The 21,285-nt window shown below is 44.1% G+C and overlaps 1 protein-coding gene across 6 annotated transcripts in view; it reads left to right on the forward strand.

Moving 5' to 3' along the window:
- The window catches only part of kmt2e (lysine (K)-specific methyltransferase 2E), a 55,921-nt gene extending 34,822 nt beyond the window's left edge, over window positions 1-21,099 (forward strand). For 4 of the 6 annotated variants that reach the window (XM_062064757.1, XM_062064756.1, XM_062064758.1 and 1 more), the window contains 22 exons: window positions 5,145-5,256; window positions 5,359-5,588; window positions 5,683-5,822; window positions 6,415-6,599; window positions 6,671-6,709; window positions 6,781-6,981; window positions 7,080-7,210; window positions 7,285-7,402; window positions 7,475-7,584; window positions 7,656-7,908; window positions 8,338-8,436; window positions 9,338-9,523; window positions 16,444-16,770; window positions 16,845-17,144; window positions 17,215-17,365; window positions 17,465-17,691; window positions 17,760-17,816; window positions 17,900-18,421; window positions 18,495-18,739; window positions 18,800-18,879; window positions 18,960-19,039; window positions 19,117-21,099. In XM_062064757.1, coding sequence (XP_061920741.1) covers window positions 5,145-5,256; window positions 5,359-5,588; window positions 5,683-5,822; window positions 6,415-6,599; window positions 6,671-6,709; window positions 6,781-6,981; window positions 7,080-7,210; window positions 7,285-7,402; window positions 7,475-7,584; window positions 7,656-7,908; window positions 8,338-8,436; window positions 9,338-9,523; window positions 16,444-16,770; window positions 16,845-17,144; window positions 17,215-17,365; window positions 17,465-17,691; window positions 17,760-17,816; window positions 17,900-18,421; window positions 18,495-18,739; window positions 18,800-18,879; window positions 18,960-19,039; window positions 19,117-20,082 — 4,759 coding nt within the window. In that variant the 3' untranslated portion in view covers window positions 20,083-21,099. The remainder of the gene's footprint in view (window positions 1-5,144; window positions 5,257-5,358; window positions 5,589-5,682; window positions 5,823-6,414; window positions 6,600-6,670; window positions 6,710-6,780; window positions 6,982-7,079; window positions 7,211-7,284; window positions 7,403-7,474; window positions 7,585-7,655; window positions 7,909-8,337; window positions 8,437-9,337; window positions 9,524-16,443; window positions 16,771-16,844; window positions 17,145-17,214; window positions 17,366-17,464; window positions 17,692-17,759; window positions 17,817-17,899; window positions 18,422-18,494; window positions 18,740-18,799; window positions 18,880-18,959; window positions 19,040-19,116) is intronic. The other 2 variants (XM_062064759.1, XM_062064760.1) reach the window with 2 other exon arrangements.
- The last annotated feature ends 186 nt before the right edge of the window (window positions 21,100-21,285 follow it).

Below are 21,285 nucleotides of genomic sequence, written 5' to 3' on the forward strand. Positions count from 1 at the left end.
TGTGTGTGTGTGTGTGTGTGTGTGTGTGTGTGTGTGTGTGTGTGTGTGTGTGTGTGTGTGTGTGTGTGTGTGTGTGTGTGTGTGTGTGTGTGTGTGTGTGTGTGTGTGTGTGTGTGTGTGTCTCCACGGTTACACTCTGCTTGCGCACGCACACTGGTGGAGTACGTAGTGTTGCCATGGCAGCGAGTGGCATCACTTCAGGAGTGAAGGCGTTGTCTCTGGCTGCTGCTCTTCATTTGTCTGATTTGTTTCTTTCCTCCACATTGGTCTTGTTTGCATTCATACAATCTCATCTGCTCTTTAATAAATAGTGCTGAGCAATCATTACAGGGTATTTTCTCAACTAGCTGCACCTCTTTCACTTCATGCCTGTGAATATTCTCATTCATCAGGTCGCTCGTTGTATTCTCATGGCATGGAAGCAACTGCAAACAGACTGTTTTAGTTTGTCTTACGAGATGTTTTCTCCTCTTTTCCACCTTAGAGCTTTTCCTCCATTCTTTACACAGACTTCCCAGGCGTGGAGACATAAATGATACGAAGCCTCAAGCCATGCACATATTCAAATATCCCTCCCTCCTCACTGCACAGCTTTGCTCACTTATTTGCACGCTTCCCACTGCAAACGCTGCAAGGGTAGTATCACATAAAAGAACAGCACGTGCTAATTATTTATTTTATTAAACTTTTTCCCCACTTGATTTATACATGGCTAAATAAAATTGTAGTAAACCGTAAGACTAGGCACCTTTTTGCTTTTTTAGACAATAACTTTTTTGTATCTATCAATTTTTAAATTTAGATTTAAAGCGGAACTGCACTTTGTTTGGAATTTGGTCTATCATTCACAATCCTTATGTTAGAGAAGCACACACTTTGAAAAATTCGTATGCATAGTTTATGCATGCATGCTTAGTAATAGGCACATTCAGTGTTGGCGCTAGGAATTTTCAAAGTGGGGTCCCAGGGACCCCATCAAGTCATAAAAATGGGGTCCAACAGTACATTTTTGGGGTCCCACTTTTTTTTAACCTTTTTGAAAACAAATGATAAATGTATGCATTATCCTGTTATATCTCACATTCTATATTGAGTTTTGGAAAAAGGTTGTCATAAATGTTACTTAATTCATAAAAAAAAGAATACAAAAGAAAACAAGTGTTTATGCATATGTAAATATATTCAGTTATAAACATTCATTCACTTTCTTCTTTCCTTCATGGATCTAAACGTTAGATAGTTAACAACAGGCCAGAGGTGGGTATAGCCAGAAATTGTACTCAAATAAGAGTACTGTTACTTTAGAGATTTATTACTCAAGTAAAAGTAAGGAGTAGTCACCCAAATATTTACTTGAGTAAAAGTAAAAAGTATGTTGTGAAAAAACTACTGATGAGTAACCTGTTCGTTTAATGATGACGGCAACAAGTAATGCACAAAAACATAAAAATAGCAATGAGCAAATTCAGAGCCAGGAATATCTCTTAAGCAATTAAAACAATAATATATATTAAATAATAATACATTAACATAAAAAAAATTAAGACAAATTGAGCCACAATAACTTAACAGCACCATAGGCTCAGTAGGCAGAGATTACAAAGGAAAATAACAAGTTAGCCTTTACACAAACCATAAACTGATAGGTGTGGGCTGCATGAATTGATTTACGTGGACCCCGACTTAAACAAGTTGAAAAACTTATTCGGGTGTTACCATTTAGTGGTCAATTGTATGGAATATGTACTGAACGGCGCAATCTACTAATAAAAGTTTCAATCAATCACCTGGGAACACACTGTGCACTTCTGATTGGTGTTTCTATGCATGGGTCTGTGTGTGTTCGACTGTGCGTTTGAGTGTGTCTCTGTCCGTCTGTATATGAGGCTGCAGTGTGTTAATAAATGTCCCCACACGATGTACATTTGATAGTGATTCATAGCAGGGAAGCTAACATCAGCCTACGGTGACAGCCAAAATATCTACTAACGTTACTTACCGCGATGTGCTTCCTCAAATTTGACGTTGAGTTCACGTAAGCTTAAGCTTGTTAATCATGTGACCGCCTGGCTCTGTTTGATTGGTAAAACGGAGTCAAACGTCACCAGTGACTGCATTTGATTGGTGAAACGGAGTCAAACGTCACCAGTGACTATTTGATTGGTGAAACGCAGGCATGCGATAGATCCTACTTTGAAGGTCTGTCTGACAAACCAAAACAAACAAAGCGTGCATTAACAGATCGATAAAAATCAGTAGCGAGTAGCGAGCTGAATGTAGATAAATGGGGCGTAGTAAAAGTAGCGTTTCTTCTCTATAAATATACTCAAGTAAAAGTATGTTGCATTAAAACTACTCTTAGAAGTACTATCTATCCCAAAAGTTACTCAAGTAGATGTAACGGAGTAAATGTAGCGCGTTACTACCCACCTCTGCAACAGGCTAACAGTAAGGCGCTGGAGATGTAACTGTACTTTAAACTGAAGGTAACTATGAAAATATCATATCCTGGTTATTGTGACCAACATTATCACAGTTAATCATTATCATCATGATATTGTTAAATGTGTTAAAAAGAAACACTGAAATATTTTAACCAGGTTTTATTGGGGAAAAAATAGGCAAGGCAAGGCAACTTTATTTGTATAGCGCTTTTCATACACAAGGCAGACTCAAAGTGCTTCACAGACAACAAAGTGAAATGAAAGAAAATAAAAGCAAAAGCAAAAATAGACACACAATATACTTTCTTTGCAGAAGCGGCATGAAATATTGTTTGGGCTTCTTTACAGCAATATTATTTTTTAGTGTTTGTATTTTCTTCCATTTTAATTTGTTATAGTTTTATAGTGTTTTTTAATGATAAAGGCAAAACAAGTGCCACATGTCTGGTTTATGACGTCAACACAGATTCACTTGCTGTTGTAAACACCGCTGTCATATTCCTTTGAATAAAGAAAGATTTATTACTCTGTGCCAAGAGAGCACAGCATGTAGGTTCAATGTGGACAATTGAATATCTTAGTTGCTTAGTCCGAAATGTTTATTTAAATTTTGATTGGAGTATGATGTTTTTTAATGATGAAATATGTCTTGTATTTTTGTTAGCATTTAAGCTAGCTAGCCAGCTGCTGACGCGCCTGTTTATTTTCTCACCCTAACCCACATACATCACAGTACAGACTATGGATAATCTTGACTCATTAGGGCATTTTGCAAAAATTGGTTGTCAAGGCTCTTTTTTTATGTTATTGGATTTATTGGTGCTATGTCATAACTCCTCATATCGGCCTGACAATTATCCATCCGATAATTATGATGCACACACAATTACGACAGATGTGGACATGAGCAATGTGATTTAATTAAGGTTCCATGCCATTTAGTTTTGAAGAATTGTAAGAAAATGCCACACTAAATACTGTTTTCTCCTGAATATAAGAAATTATTTTACCCTTGAGAACATATATATATTCTGGGTCTAGAAGTTTTACTTGTAAACCAACAAGCAGACCAGAGAGACAGCGTTTTTGACACATTCCTCTCTTGCAATTTGCAATTTCTGCCTTTTGCTGTAGTTTTAAATGCTGGTCCGTGTCTTCTAAGTGCTTGACGGACTGATGGGCGACTCACGGTTACTGCGCTTTTTAAAAGTATATTTTCAAAACATTTCCTGAAATCTGAGCTGGTAAATATAGCAAATGATGAAAATGTATATATAAGGTATCTTTTTTTTCCAGAGAATTGAACTGCGCAGTGTGAACGCAGCGATCGCAAATTGCAAACAGAACTACATATGATTTAAAATAATAGTGTTTAATGAAGTCATCAAGCAACTGTTGAACAGATAGGAAATATGCTACCATCAATGAAACATGATTGTAGAGATATTGATAATTAAAATAAAGATTCCCTGCTATTCCTTCTTATATTGGGGTCAATATAGTACTTTTAAACGTTACCCTGTCAAAGCTGTTTTTTTAAGAGTTTAGCAGTAAAGTCATTCTGGACTAGCATTTGTTTTGTGTTTACAATGAGTAATGCCACAATCTCTAACAAGAAATCTGTGTTATAAATACAGTATAAGTTTAGTTTGGTTAATTATTGATTGGAAGATCGAGCTCCTAGTATGTTCTTTTTTCTTATCTTTCTAAACTCTCCCTCCTCCTTGCGTCTTTCACGCCCTCAACCGTGTGGCAGTTAATCAGTAGTGTAGACACACAAAACAGAAAAAACATTGCACGCACACACCTTCGAAGGTTTCGCCTCCAGACCTCATGCATGCACTTATGTTTTCACTTTGACGGGGAATACTTGAGCGCGACAGTGCACAGTGCAGGAAGTGTCAGAAGGCCGCCTTTTTCACGGCATGTTCCACGAGGGCTCATGGAAGGTACTGTACCACCACTTCAAGCTAAGACAAATGAGGTGTTTAGAAGGGGAAAACAGCACTTTCTTCCTCCTGTTGTTTTGTGCTGTAAAAAATGACTAGTGTGGGGTAAAGTGTATCATTTTGGCAGAAATGCTGCATGGCTTGTTTCACTCTGCATTGTGTGTGTTGGTTTACTTGCTCAATAAGCTTAGTTAGCATATATCTATGTATTTTGCCTTGTATGTAAAATCCTGTCCAATGTATTTTATTATGTAGTGCCAATACTTTTTTTTTTTAACCAAGGAATAAAAAAAAAAGTGTTAAAACCGTCTTCTTTTCCACACATTCCTCCTTTTACTCAACGTTCTTGTTTGGCACTGCACATTTTCTGTCCACTTCCCCATCGAATGGCACCATTTCCTACCTCGAACACATCCGTCATGCCAGAGTGTGGGTGGGTTGGTCACAAACGGCCAAACAGGCTCTCCACATCGGATTTCGCTGAAAGCAGATCTACAGGTTTGGTTTGAGCAAAGCTGACAAGTGTTTGCGTGTTAGTTGTTCTGCCTGAGTGGCAGACTCCACACGTCTCTCATGATCTGCTTCAGGTTCATTGGGATTGAGTTAATGGAACACAATAAAAGTGCTTCCTGTCGCATGCATCCCTGCTTCTGTACCTGTGCCAGCATGACTTAATCCTTCTGCAAATACAAAACAATGTTTTGCTCTGTAATATTGTGCACTAATCTGAGTATCGTATGTGTGTTTGCAGACCAGAATCGGTGGAGGCCAGCCCTGTGGTGATAGAAAAGTCCAGCTACCCACACCAGATCTATAGCAGCAGTTCTCACCATTCCCACAGTTATATTGGCCTGCCTTATGCTGTGAGTAACTCCACTGTGTCACAAGTAAACACACAGCTGCTAGGTTGAGGCTTTTTTTTTAGTCACAGTCCATCATGGCTGCTCTTCCTGTTCACCTGTTAGGACCATAACTATGGGGCGCGGCCCCCACCCACGCCGCCGGCCTCGCCTCCCCCCTCCATGTTGATCCGGCAAGGAGATGGGGGGTTGTTTGTTCCGGGGGTCCAGGACGAAGCATCCACAGGCACCACGCTCAGCACTTCCGAGGATGGCAGCTACGGAGCCGACATCACCCGCTGCATCTGCGGCTTCACCCACGACGACGGCTACATGATCTGCTGTGACAAGTGCAGGTTGGCTCTTGTTTGTCCTAATACGCCTTTTGACGGCGCGTCCCCCCACCCTACCCTGGATGACTCAACAACTCTGTGCTGTGATTCTCCCCAGCGCCTGGCAGCACATCGACTGCATGGGCATAGACAGGCAGAACATTCCTGAGACGTACCTGTGCGAACGCTGCCAACCGCGACACCTAGACCGAGAGAGGGCCATCTTGCTGCAGACCAGAAAAAGAGAATGTTTGTCAGGTAAGGCTGAAGAGGGCAAGGAAAGGTACCAAATTAACAGATCGATACCAACGGTGCCCAATCTTTTTGAATCCAACGCTCGTTTCTGTCAAACCTTTTGATAGATGAGTGGGGCAAAAAATATTTAAAAGAATGCACTCCAGAAGTCACAGTAATCTAATTCTATTGTCCTGACGTTACGTATAAATAGGTTTAATGTGCCGGAGAGTCTTGTTTTGGTATTAGTCAACAGCCAGTCTTACACGAGTAAGATGAGGTGATGTAACAGTCACATAAATTGATTGCATATTATTAACAGGCACTTGAAATGTACACGAAAACGCGGTTTGCATGGCAGCAGTTCCTCTTTTTTCCCTCTTTTTTTCTCAAAAGGTGCTAACATCACTGTATTTAACAAAATAAACCATGTTATGATGTAGTTATTTACAAAAATAGATGTTCATATCCATTAACACAATAAGTGTGTTTTTGATAGGAATGTTGTGTACAGTATTTCAGGGAACACCACTCTCCCTAAGCCTGAAGAGTGACACCTGCTGGATGAATAAGGAACGTTTTCTAACGCGCACCGCTCTACTGTCTTTTACTCAAGTAGACGGGGACACTAGTGCTACAGAGAGTGGCGATGAGGTGCCTTTGGAGCTGTACTCAACCTTCCAACACACGCCGACCACCATCACTCTCACCACTGGGCGCCTTGGCAACAAGCAGGCTGACAAGAAGCGCAAAAAGAGCGGTGAAAAGGAGTCGCCGGCATCTTCCGCCCGAGCTAAGAAGGTTTGCTCTGTTTTGAATTAAATGTGTGCGCACATGCATAAACCTACTCACTTTTTAATTGCTCCCCGCAGGCCTTCCGAGAGGGCTCCAGGAAGTCCTCCAGAGTAAAGGTAAAGACACGTTAGCAACAGGACACCGCTTTCGCTTCTGAGCACAGACTCAAAGAAACGTCCTTGTTCAGGGTGCAGCTCCAGAGCAGGACCCGACAGAGCACCCGTCTCTGTGGGAAAATAAGATTAAGGCATGGATGGAGCGCTACGAAGAAGCCAACAGCAACCAGTACAGCGAGGACGTCCAGGTGCTGCTTCGCGTCAAAGAGCAAGGCGACGGAAAGAGCCTGGCCTACAATACACATCTTGCCTCCTTCAAACCCCCGGTGGAGGTACCGCGCTGTGTTCAAACACACCCTCACTTCAGTCTGCTGATGTGGGAGATATTTTGTGTAGCTAGTTCACATCTTCCTGCGTGTCTGCCCTCCAGAGTCAAGTTCAGAAGAATAAGAAGATCCTTAAGGCCGTGAGGGACTTGGTCACAGATTCCCTCATCATTGAGTACAGGGGCAAGTTCATGCTTCGACAGCAGTTCGAAGCCAACGGGTACTTCTTCAAGAGGTCAGTAAGGTGACAGTGACAAAGTGCTATATTTTGTTATGTGGCTCACTTGTCACATTTTGGTTCATTTGCAGACCTTACCCCTTTGTCTTATTTTACTCCAAATTTGATGGATTGGAGATGTGCGTTGACGCTCGCAGCTTTGGCAATGAGGCGCGCTTCATCCGCCGCTCCTGCACCCCTAATGCAGAGGTGACTGGTCGTCCCCAACAGCAAAACACTCAACTGTGAATGTCCACTAACAATCGCCTTACTTGGCTCCAGGTGCGGCACGTCGTTGAAGATGGCATGTTGCACTTGTACATCTACTCGCTGAGGCCCATCTCTAAAGGCACAGAGATCACCATTGGTTTTGATTTTGACTACGGCAACTGGTGAGTTGAAGACCAGTTCGCAGGGTTACCTCATGTTTGGACATACAATTGTAACACGGTCCCGTGTGCAGCAAATACAAGGTGGACTGTGCCTGCATGAAGGGCAACCCGGAGTGTCCTGTGCTCAAGCACAACATGGAGCCCACTGAAAACCTAGGCTCTGGAGGCCGGCGTCGGGGGAGTCGCAAGGACAAGGACGTGGAGCCAGAGGACCTGGGTCAGAACCAGAATATGGGTGTAGATGGCGAAGGAAAGGGCAAAAGTGTGGGCGACTGCAAACAAAGGAAACTCTCTCCATTGCGCCTCTCCATCTCAAACAACCAGGCAAGACTTTTGTTTACTCTGTATCTGAAACATCAATTTTTATTTATTTTTTACTTTTGAAAAACATTTTACTTTTCTTAAATGTGTAAGCATTTGATTTCCAGTTTAGTTACCATTCCCTCCTTCAAGCCCATAGCTGTTCACCTGTGTCCCCTCAGTTGTTACTGTGATTGAGATTACTTACTACTTGTTAATGTGTGAGGTAAAGCTATTTAGATGGCAACATGAGCAATACTTTGCTGGCCAGTGTTTGTGCAGGCGTCCTTGTGCCCACCTAAAGCACAAGCCGAGTCACTATTCCCACCCGACCCTATGACCTGTCCTCCACTCTCACCTGTTCTTCCTCTTGTCTGTAGCCAGACTTGAATGATGAGTCGTGATAAAGCGCCATACACCCCCCTCCCTTCCATCCCCTCCTCCCTTTTACAGGATCCCGACTTATTTGAGGATCTAGAAGACAAAACGTCCATTAGCAATGAAGTAGAGATGGAGTCAGAGGAGCAGATTGCAGAGAAGAGGAAGAAGATGGTAAGTGTGCCAAGCAAAGAGGCTGTTTAGCTTTTAGTAGCTTTGCTGCCGCCACGCAGTTGCCCAGCGCACAATGAAGATGACAAAAACAAAAACAACCACAACAACCAAAACACATGCCCCCCGTGTTTCTGAGTGTGGTCTAATGTCTCAGGTGCAACTGCCTCATCCTTTGACCCTCCTCTTCACTATCACTGCAACAGCCTGCACCATTGCTGATACCCTCCACCAATGCTGCTCGCTTTTTCAAATCTTTGCTGCTTTGCTTTCACAGCATCTGAAGCTTTATGCATTGTTTGGGTTTCCTGCTACCTGGACCCTGTTACACTCAATAGACTAGATGAAGCTTTTTTAAAGTAGACACTTATCGCTCTTATTTTTCTGAGTGATCAAACAAGTGCACGCACAACCCATAGTGGGGTCGACTAGAACCGAAAAATTACGCGTGCGCGCTCCGGAAATTACCTCGTAGTCAGCTTCTTTCCCATTGTGGAGCCTGGGCGTGAAGTGCTGACTCATTGTTAGCAAGCGCTCTCGCAAATCGTTCAAGCGAGAGAAAGATTGCTTTCTAACTATCTCTAATGTGAGGTGGGCGGGTGGGGAGCTCCATGCCACAGTGCATACTTTGTGTGACTTGTTTTAGACTTCTTACTTGGTAGATGCCTGGCTTGTCATGATGTATGTCCTGTCACCACGGTTTTCCCTTTTGGTCCACCTCTGACCTTTCCTCGCTCTGGGCCAAGAGGGCATGTTCTTACCGCACTCAGCAGCTTTTCCCCTGCTCCTTCCCCTCGGGCAAAAATTAACCCATCGCTCCTCCTGCACCATGTGACACGAACGTGGTATAGACTTATGGCTTCCGCTCCCGCTTCATCTTTGTCATCATTTAAACTCCCTGCAGACACGAGAAGAGAGGAAGATGGAGGCCATCCTGCAAGCCTTCGCTCGGATGGAGAAGAGGGAGAAGCGCCGGGAGCAAGCCTTAGAGCGGATCGGGAGTGTCAAGACTGAGGTTGGCGGACGCAGTGACATCAAGGAGGAGCCTCCGGCAACTCCAGAAATGGCGGATTCTCCCTCCGTAATCCAGGTAGGAACATGAAAGTAGGGCTGGGCGATATATCGATATACTCGATATATCGCGGGTTTGTCTCTGTGCGATATAGAAAATGACTATATCGTGATATTCGAGTATACGTTCTCACGCAGTTGATTTTAGCTGCGGGGCATTAAACTGCATGCGTTTCTCACTCTTTCCTGTCTCTCGTTCTCACACAGACATAAACAAGCGCACCTTCTTACATACGTCACATACTGTCACGTGAGCAACGTCACACGCTCCCGCGGAGCAGACAGGTAGCAACATGGTAGCGTTAGCTGTGATGCTAACAGCTAACGGTGTGGTTTGAGTGGTAATACGAGAGAAAAAAAGTGTGAATCTGGTAACAAATGGAGGAATAATTAATTCCCAAGAAAAACAGCACGGGGTCCATCGTCTGACGGTGGTTTGGCTTCAAGCGGGAATATGTCTTTACATGTCAACATCTCTGTTCGGTGCCACAACAACTAAATGCCGAAGCAACTATTTCCACATCAACACCATATGACATATACTATTTGATATGCAGCTCATTTTTATGTGACACTTTTTGAAATATTTTGTGTGTCATCATGCACAAAAGTGCGCTTTATTTGTTTTAAACTATTGTAGTGGCGTTCTGTACAAAAAGTGCACTTTAATTTAGAGTTGTTTTGAAATGTCATCTTAGTGACAGCATTCACAAAAGTGCACTTATAGCTTGTTTTAAAATGTCTCTGACAATCTTGCACTTTCTGTTTTGGAAATGACATGAATGTTTGTGCCACTGCTTAATAACTGTTTAATAAATACAGTTTTGCTAAATTGACTCCCGTATTTTTGGGACTATAAGTCGACGTTTTTTTCATAGTTTGGCCGTGGGTGCGACGTATACCCCGGAGCGACTTATGTGTGAAATTATTAACACAATACTGTAAAATATCAAATATTATTTATCTCATTCGCGTGAGCGACGAAGAAAATGTCAGCAATCGTCACTCGCACGCCAACCAATAAGAATTTGGCGGGGGAGGGTCATGGCAGAAGTGCATTGTGGGTCATGGAATGCTAACTGCTATATGCTATACGCTACTGCCGGAGCTATTCAAATGAATCACATCAACATTGGCGGTAACTTATAAAAACTGAGAAGGGCTGAACTAAAATGGCACCGAAAAGGAAATCATATACTGCAGATTACAAGCCGGACGTAGTGAAATATGGGGAGGAAGATTTCATCAGATTTAGCGATCGGGAGTGACAGATTGTTTGGTAAACGTATAGCATGTTCTATATGTTATAGTTATTTGAATGACTCTTACCATAATATGTTAGGTTAACATACCAGGCACGTTCTCCGTTGGTTATTTGTGCGCCATATGGCGTACACTTATTCAGCCTGTTGTTCACTATTCTTTATTTATTTTAAATTGCCTTTCAAATGTCTATTCTTGGTGTTGGATTTTATCAAATAAATTTCCCCCAAAAATGCGACTTATACTCCAGTGCGACGTATATATGTTTTTTTCCGTCTTTATTGTGCATTTTCGGCCGGTGCGACGTATAGTCCGAAAAATACGGTAGTTGTGATTTCCCTCTCTGCATGAAAGTTTAAAATGAGTATATATTAATGCAGTATGAACAAGAATGTTTTAATGTAGACACATAGAATCATCATACTGCTGTGATTATATGTATCAAGTGTTCATTCAAGGCTAAGGCAAAATATCGAGATATATATCGTGTATCGCGATATGGCCTAAAAATATTGAGATATTAAAAAAAAGGCCATATCGCCCAGCCCAACATGAAAGATTAATTTATCTTCATAGTCCTTCACAAAATCTTAAAACCTGGGAAAGATTACAACTCTGAGTCATAACCAAATTGTAAGTTGAACATTGTTGAAAGTTGGCAAAATGAAAACTGAATTTAAAATAACAAGTTTAGTATATCACTTTATTCATCCCACATTTGTGAAATTCCACAATAAAACTTTTTGGGAACCCACACTCTCAGGTTTTGAAAATAGGATGCTCTCATTGTGCCACGGCGTTTTATGTCTTTCAGTGTGGCGCAAGGAACGCCTCCCACAGACAAAAACTGCCATTCCTACATTTTTCATATTTGTTAATACAGAGTAAACTAAATCTGACCAATCTAAATCTATGAGCACGAACTGATGAAGGCTACTCCGATGAGCGGCAAAACGTCCTCTAAGACAAACCAAACAGTCCAGTTGCAATCGATTGAATGCCCTGAGAGGACAATGATCTTGATGAATGACAACATTCATAGACAATCAAAACTGTGTGCCCCCAAAAATTCCCCTTCAGAGAAAAGTCATGGTTTAAACCTCGTCTATAGCAGCTACTAATATAAAAATGTGCTGCAATGATAGACAATGTTGATTGATCGTCTTACCACTGCTAAATTCCATCCAGTGCATTTGCGTTGTGACGCTCGGGCACTGCTTTGAGTTTTCTGCCTGTGCTCCTCCAACACTCAACGACTACAGTACAGTGCAGCAAGGCTTCGCTCCACCAGACAGCAGACAGCGGTAGCGATGTCACCAACAAGTTCTCGTGGTGAAAGTGTGCACATTTGTGTAAAACAATTACAATGTGAGATAAATCAGTGTTTCTTAAAGGCCTACTGAAATGATATTTTTTTATTTAAACGGGGATAGCAGATCCATTCTATGTGTCATACTTGATCATTTCGCGATATTGCCATATTTTTGCTGAAAGGATTTAGTAGAGAACATCGACGATAAAGTTCGCAACTTTTGGTCGCTGATAAAAAAGCCTTGCCTGTACCGGAAGTAGCGTGACGTCGCAGGTTGAAAGGCTCCTCACATTTCCCCATTGTTTACACCAGCAGCGAGAGCGATTCGGACCGAGAAAGCGACGATTACCCCATTAATTTGAGCGAGGATGAAAGATTTGTGGATGAGGAACGTGAGAGTGAAGGACTAGAGTGCAGTGCAGGACGTATCTTTTTTCGCTCTGACCGTAACTTAGGTACAAGGGCTCATTGGATTCCACACTTTCTCCTTTTTCTATCGTGAATCACGGATTTGTATTTTAAACCATCTCAGATACTATATCCTCTTGAAAATGAGAGTCGAGAACGCGAAATGGACATTCACAGTGACTTTTATCTCCACGACAATACATCGGCGAAGCACTTTCGCTACGGCGCTAACGTGATAGCATCGGGCAGATAGAAACAAAAGAAATAAACCCCTGACTGGAAGGATAGATAGAAAATCAACAATACTATTAAACCATGGACCTGTAACTACACGGTTAATGCTTTCCAGCCTGGCGAAGCTTAACAATGCTGTTGCTAACGACGCCATTGAAGCTAACTTAGCTACGGGACCTCACAGAGCTATGCCAAAAACATTAGCTATCCACCTACGCCAGCCAGCCCTCATCTGCTCATCAACACGCGTGCTCACCTGCGTTCCAGCGATCGACGGAGCGACGAAGGACTTCACCCGATCATCGATGCGGTCGGCCGCTAGCGTCGGATAGCGCGTCTGCTATCCAAGTCAAAGTCCTCCTGGTTGTGTTGCTGCAGCCAGCCGCTAATACACCGATCCCACCTACAGCTTTCTTCTTTGCGGTCTTCATTGTTCATTAAACAAATTGCAAAAGATTCACCAACACAGATGTCCAGAATACTGTGGAATTTTGAGATGAAAACAGAGCTTTTTGTATTGGATACAATGGTGTCCGAATACTTCCGTTTCAACCATTGACGTCACGCGTATACGTCATCATACATAGACGTTTTCAACCAGAAGTTTCGCGGGGAATTTAAAATTGCACTTTATAAGTTAACCCGGCTGTATTGGCATGTGTTGCAATGTTAAGATTTCATCATTGATATATAAACTATCAGACTGCGTGGTCGGTAGTAGTGGGTTTCAGTAGGCCTTTAAACATAGGGCCGAGGGGTGGCCAAGGTGTGGTACTAAGGGCCTCAGCGTTAATCTGTTGTAATACTCTTTTTCCACCACTTGTGGCAGTAAGGACAATATCAAACAAACAGAAGAAGTCTGAAGCTTAAGTCACAGAAGTTTCTTAAAGGGGAACTGCACTTTTTGGGGAATTTTGCCTATCAGTCCTTATTTAAGACAAGAACACATATGTTTTTCTTTTTTTAATGCATTCTAAATTGCAAATAAGTGCAATCAAAATTTGCTTATAATAGAGCCTGTGGGAGTCGCAATATTCTGCCTATTAAGCCCTTAAAAACATCCAAACACCTCCATTAAGGTTTTATATACACACTTTGATATGTAATCCACTAACGGGAACATTTATAATAACATTTAATATTTACGTATTTTGCTCATAGTAAGCATATGCGGCGCATTAATTAAAAAAATGCATCACATTGTTTGCTTTTTTTTCAACATCATCACTTATTATTACTCACTGCAGACTTTATCAGAGCCAACAATCACTAAAAACATCACTTACTGTACAATGTCTGCTGTCATTAGGATGCTGATTGATAGAATCCTGCTGATAAAATCCTGCTATAGCCTCGTTTTGATGAAGAATAATTCATCATCCGCTCAAAGAAAAGGAGGGTGGTACGAAGCCTGTTTTTGTGTTGTTCTCGCCATTTCAGGTCTAAATTGTCTGTCAAAGTGTACCAACTTGTCGAAATACGTCCTCATCCTTCTTCTAGCCAGATGAGAAGCATTATTTATGATCTAGAATAAACTTCCACAAGCAAGGAAGCAGCTTACCACTCGATGATGTAAACATAGGCACTCAAGCTTGTGATCACAGTGCCGCTATAGTTTGTTGTAGTGCTTATAATAACATCACTAATACTAGGTTAATATTCAAGTCATGAAACGTAAATGGAGTATTGTTGGCGTTTTTTGGATGGTTATTTGTTGGGATTTATGGGCAGAATAGAGGACCTCCTATTGGCTCCGTTGTAAGCGGACTATAATTTACGAGTTAAAATGCATTTTAGAAAGTACCTCCGTCGTCATGTCTTTTTATAATGATTGTGAACGATGCGGGGGAAAAAAGTGCAGTTCCCCGCTTGGCGCAAAAATTATGACTAATGTGGTAAAGCTGTATTTTCATCTGCACTTAAATTTTATTGACAGTTTAATTAAGAAACGTATATTGTAATTGTTTATCATTGATATAGTTTGAATGTATTTATTTTAGCACTGTGTAATTGTATAGAAATGTATTTTTCATTAGTACCTTCTTTTGCAATATTTTAGTAGTGTTTATTTTTATAAGCCTGACATAAGCCTTGATAACAATCTTTTCGATTAACACATTCTTTCTTATCATTTTCACAAGGTTGTAAACTATAAGTAGGTTTAATATAATTATTGAATACCAATAAAATCAAGAGTAAGATCACTAATTGTACTGAAAAAGTTGGGCCCCGAGGTCAAAAAGGTTAAGAACCCCTGGGATAAATTATATACAAAACAGGCATAAGATCCAACTGGAAAAGGACAGAAGAGGGGTGCACTTGCTTGGATTTGTCTTTAAGTATTGTTAAACACAGAGCGTTTTATTCTGGAAATCAACCAGATGTATTTTGTTCCTATTGTACTATCCCACTCGGCCCCATCAGTGTGAAAAGGCTGCAGCATCATAAGAGGTTATTATCTGTTTACTATTATTAGGATGAACTTAGTACATTATGAATATTTGTTTTCCTTTCTCCGTAATGTTTTAACTTTGATGATTTAATAAATAATGGCAAATAACGGTGATGCTCGCTTGTGGTGGACGTACGGCTAATAGGGCGTGATTTGATACATACTACACTTACCTGTGCTGGAAAATGCTCGTTGGCGCAGGATAGTTACATGTATGTAAATTGTCAACAAATCAGCAAGCAGCAGCTGTCTTACTCATTGTCTCAGCGAATTATCACATTACTCAACATTTACCGCTCATGTTTACTAGTCCAACGCTTTCCATTGTATACAGTTTCAAAGTGTGACTTTGTCATGGCAACCTGCTTATAGTAGCCACTTTTGCCGTTTTGTTTGAGTGGTTGTTATAGACAGTCTTGACTAGTACCGAAAGTGTATTGGACAAAATAGCAGTGTTGCCAATACATTCATTTATTTGGGGCACTACCTGTTAACCCTTGGTCATAAACACATTATTTTATAAGCATATTATATTATCTTGTCTGCAAGAGAATAAGAAGATGGAACAAGAGGGATCAGTGGTGCCAATTTAGTGTATTGCTCTTTTCAACAAGCAGCGAACACACTGTGGGCCCTCCCCTATCTAAAAGCGCTCACAGGTGGCTCTATCTTGTTTAGCATGTGTAATTCTTAACATTTGTTTAGCTTTTAATGTTTTTTCCTCACTTTTTGCAAATGTGTCAGTCAGTCGATGATTGTCATTGCGCTCCATCCCTCAACCCACCATGCCACAAAATACTAGTGATGGGTAAATGACTCACTGACTGTATTGACACTGCACTGGCAATGTGTTGCTGTTTCATAATGGCGCCATCAAAATGATTCCAAACGTAGGAATTTTTCCTTTTCCTTAGTTACATTTAGATCGATTATGGCGACAAATACCGATGCCAAACGCGGATGCGCCACTCCTGCGCTGAAAGAACCACTTCCTAATAAACGGCACAGCAGTTGCATTGGTGACATGGTTTGTTTCTAAAAGATCGAGGCATTGAGAGACGCGGTATCACTTCACGTATAATAAGACATTGGTGCTTCAGTATCGTTTCACCCATTACTACTTGTAATATTCTCCTGTTCTTAATATTTAGTTCAGCTGTGTGTTTGAGAATAGAGCAATGCAGGCTTTTCAAAGGGAGGACACCAGGTTTTCTTCTGTAGTAATGGTTCCAATTTCATAGCTGTAAGTGCTCTTTTATCTGTCTTTCAGCCTCTCCTGGAGGTAAAAGAGGAGCCAGGAGTGAAGCCAGCCAAGATCAAAGGATCCCGTAACAGGAAAAGTTTCTCTAGGAACCGCACGCACATTGGCCAGCAGCGACGACGTGCTCGCACCATCAGCACCTGCTCCGACTTAGCCCCGTTGAGTCCTGTGGAGCCCGTTGAGCCTCTGAGCAGTGAAACCCCAGAGGGAGAGCCCCCTAGTTTGCCAGAGCCAGAGGCGGTCTCTGCCCAGGCGCCCGACACCAGCCCCCCACACAGCAGCTCGCCTGCGCCCGACCGAAACCGCTCCGGGAGCAAGAGCTTTAAAACTAAAAAGGTAGGTGGATATTTTATCTTCTGAAACATGAGGTCATCAAGTGGTCTCCTGCAAAATATTTCTTCTCTTTGCAGCACTTTGTCAGTGAGTGGGTAGGAGAGAAACAGCTGGATTGTCCGGCAGCGCGCACTCCAGAGCCGGTGCCTGAGCGGCCGCTCCGGATCAGCAGTGACCCCGAAGTACTTGCCACCCAGCTCAACGCCCTCCCGGGCTTGGCCTGCTCGCCACAGGTCTACAGCACGCCCAAACACTACGTCAGATTCTCGTCCCCCTTCCTGGCTAACCGCAGCCCCACAACCCCCGGAGTCCCCACTGGGAGACGACGCTCCAGAGAACTGCCAGAAACGCCTACGTCCACTGGCTCCTGCAAGAAGGTCTCACAATGTTCTCACCTTGAAACTGTCATGGCTACCTGGGTTACTCACAATCCATTCTTTCCTACAGCGATGGTTAAAGCAAGCTTTAGAAGAGGAGGGGTCCACCAGCCCGGCCAGAAGACCAAGTCTCTTCATGCCCACTGAATGTCCGCTCAGCCCCTCCATCAATGGAGACTCGGACAGCCCCCTTCCCTACAACGGGTCCTGTCCACTACCTGGTACGTCTTTAAAGGAGGAGTACTAGAAAACCTGAGTGATAAAGGAAAAAAAAAGGGGGTTGCATTAAGAGGTTTTTTTTGTTTTTTTAAATCATTCAGAGTTGCCCACACCTTTAAAAAAGCGACGGTTGAGTCCCTTAGACGCCTGCATGTCTGAGAGCTCCACCCCCTACGGCTCCCCTTGTGCCACACCCACCCGAGGCGAACAATCGGAGACATCCGCCCCGCCCGTATTGTCGGCCACACCGCCATGTCCCAGAAACGATGAGACTGTCATGGAGCATTCTGCCAGCACCCCAACGCAAACACCTAACATGCCCCAGGAGGTAAGGCGGAACGTAATGAATGCCTCCACGTTCTTGGATTCAATGAAATGTGCGTCTGCTCTTCACAGAGTGAATCTTCAACAGAAAGCTCGCCAGATGTTAACATGAAACCAACTTTGTTAGAAGTGAGTGAGCCAAATGTTCCTCTAAAGTCTTTGCATAGGAATATAAGCTGATGTTTATGCCTTCATCTTTGTTTTCCTTGCAGGCTGAGCGTCCCCCTTCGTTGGTCCTGTCTCCTTCTACCCAGGCACCAAGCACTGATGTCGTTCCGCCTGAAGCCAAGACGTCAGTGCCTGGCAGTCCGCAGCCCCCAGCCATTGACTCGGTTGACTTTACAGAGGACCGAGCCGATGTGGGGACCGTCGAGGGCGGTTGTGAGGTTACCTCCTCTGCCGAAACGTGTGCTTCCTCTTTCCCCGGCTGGATCAAGAGCCCAGAGAGAGTCCCGACCGTCCCTGCTGGCCTGAACTTCTCTCCCATCAACTCCAACCTTAAGGACCTTACCCCCTCGCACACACTAGAGCCCTTGCCTGCTCCCTTCAGGCCAGAAGCTTCAGTGGGGCCCGTGGCAGGGGTGTCCTCTCAGCCACCCTTCAGCGAGGGACAGGGGCCACTTTTTTTCCCCTGTTCCGACGATGCAAGTTCGGGCGGTTTCTCACGCTCTTTAAATGGGGAAGGCACTTGTGAGGGTGTGGGGTCTGCGCAGAACCCTCCACAGAAGAAAAAGGTGGGTGGGATCTTCTGAGAGCCAAACAAAGGTGGTCTGTGAACTCTTAACATGTGGTGCCTTTTTCTCACAGGTGTCCCTGCTGGAATACAGGAAGCGACAGCGCGAAGCTCGCCGCAGTGGTTCCAAGACGGAGTGCAGCTCCCCTGTGTCCACCGTTCCCCCTTTAAGCATGGACACTTTCCCCGTCACCATGGTGACCACCAGTGAGGCCAACCTACCTCCGCCACCTCCTGCAGCGCTCTGCACCGTCAAGGAACCTCCGACGACCGAGGAGGTGGACAGCCCGGAGGAGCGGGAGGGAGGAGAAGGACAATGGTAAGACGTCAGGTCTGGTGGTTGTCCATGCAGCCGGTGAAAGAGTGCTCTTTTTTTCAGGACGTCATCCACATTTGTCGAGCAGGCGCGGGAACGCAGCTACCACAGAGCGTTGTCGCTCAGCAAGGACAAAGACACAGGTAGGAGTTATTAATTATAATAATAATAATAGGTGCAAAATTCATTATTTCATGTCTAACGTGTGTTGTGTTCTTCAAAGATGGTGAAGCTGAGGGTGGAGAGACACCTGCAACGAGAGATTGTCCGTCCCCGGGACCCCAGAGGACCCCAACGCATGCAGTGAGTCATCATCTAAACACACAAAAGTTTATTGTGTCAATGAGCAGAGCTGAATGTGATGCATTCTGGTCTCACAGCCGGGCTCTCCTGGTCCTGCGCCGCCTTCCAGCTGGCCAACAAAGGAGGAAGATGGCGACAGTCAGTCTCGAGCGACCAACACAGCCCTCCAGCTGCCCAGCAAGCCCAAATCAGCCCCAGTCACCCCAACCAAGCTGCACCCGGCACCCCTGCCCTCCTCGCCAGTGCACTACCCAGGACCTGCTCTCCTCCACACCCAGTCGCAGGGCTCGCCCTACCGCAGCCAAAGGGCGCTCTTCTCCTCCCAGCCCCAAAACCAAGCCACGCCACAGGCGCCGGGGTCGTCGTTCCACCAATACAGCTCGCAGGGCACCCCGCCACCGCCCCCGCCTCCGCCGCCAGCTCCCCCGGTCTCTTCTGCCTACTTTCCCAGTCAGGCTCCCTCCCCTGCGGGCTCCTTCCCTGGGTTCAAACCAGCGGTCACAGCCCCCTACCCTCCTGGCTCACAACCCATGATGCAGACTCTCCCTCACAGCGTGCACTACCAGAGTTCAGTGGCCCCGCCTCCTCCTCCTCCGCCGCCGCCACCCCCGCCACCCCACCACATGACCAGCCCGACCCTGGTGCATGTCAACCTACAGCCCCCACCAATCCAGCAGCACCAGCTCCTGCTGACCACTGCCCCCCCGCTGCAGCAAGGCCAGCCCTCGCAATCTCTCACCCCTCCTCCACCGCCGCCGCCCCCGCCCCCATCCGGCGGAGCCCACCACTTTCAGACCTTGGGTGGGTTTCAGACGGCGTTGCTTCACCCCACCGCCACTGCCAACAACTCGGTGCCCCCTTCCTCGTACCCCTCCTCCCTTCAGCAGGCCGGACTACCGCCGCCTCCTCCTCCTCCCCCACAACAGACTCAGCAAGGTGCGGCCCCGGCCGGCACTTCTCCGATGCCCTCTGGCACACGCGGAGCACCCACCTCCTCGACGCCCTTCCACAGTTCGGGTTACTTGAGCACGGGGTGGCATTGAACTCTGAGGACGATGTGTGGGGTCAGGGGGCGTGTACCTTAAAGTGTAGATAGGTTTTCTATGGCCAGTGGAAAAACAGTTATTGTTGGATAAAAGGGTATTTAAAAAATAATAGGACTGACATAAAAGGCAAACTTTACAAGATGGACGATCCCCCTCGGTGCTCTTAGCGCTCTCGTCTTTTTATACAGCCTTCCTTCCTGTCCCAGGTAGGGGAGGGGCACTATCATGTGTCTTGTTTGGGCTCCCGTTGTTCGACCCTAGCACTTTGTTTAATGGACATTCCAGCCTATAGCCCTTCCCCTCCTCTTCCTTCTTCTTCTTCTCTCGTCTGTCTATCCTTTTGTTTTATTTGTTGAACCTAGCAAACTCAAAGCTTTGTTTTGTATAGAGAGGAAGAAAAAAACCCGTATTTTGTTTACTTCCGCTATCAATAAATATCTGTTCACCGCTGCAGAGATGAAGAACGATTTTCGTGGGGCCGCCTCACCACCTCAGTGGGCTACCTGCATGTGTGTGTGCGCGTATGTGTGTGTGTGCGTGTGTGTTTGTGGTGGTCTTCTGAGGGTGGTCAGGCCCGCAAGTAGGACGTTAGCAGTTTATTTTTGAATATCAGGCATCACTTGTAGAAAGTGTAATTTAATGTATAGGTGGTTACTCCAGCTTTCACCAGGAAACGTTTGTAAATATTGGCTTCTTTTTCTTTTCTACGCTTGTACAATTCGCTCCCATGCCTGCCCCCCTCCATTTTTTTAAAAAGATAATGGTTGTACATACTGTACGAACGCTCTTCTTGGCATAAGCTGAATGTTTCTGTGACTGTAGCATAATTTTTTATTTCAACCTTCTCTGGACTCTTGTCCTTTATTTTTCATTATTGTTATTATTATTATTATTATTATTATTATTATTATTATTATTTGTGTGTGTGAGTGTGTTTGTGGCGAGGGGAGGAGCTCACAGACACTGCACTGGTTGGCTATTTTCATGGTTCATTATAATAAATCACTGTAATAACAGTTTTATAAGACTTGTTGTGACGCTTGCTTAGCTTTTGTGTCCCTTTTTTAGTGGTGATAAAAGTGAGAAAACTCAACTAAGGTAAGCCAATTTTGGACCAATCAAGGAAATTAAATTTTTATTACATCATTTATTTATTCAATGATATCAAATTATTCAAATGTTTTGTCATTTTGTATTTAT

The sequence above is a fragment of the Entelurus aequoreus genome, linkage group LG12 (genome assembly GCF_033978785.1).
Source record: "Entelurus aequoreus isolate RoL-2023_Sb linkage group LG12, RoL_Eaeq_v1.1, whole genome shotgun sequence".
Lineage (NCBI taxonomy): Eukaryota > Metazoa > Chordata > Actinopteri > Syngnathiformes > Syngnathidae > Entelurus > Entelurus aequoreus.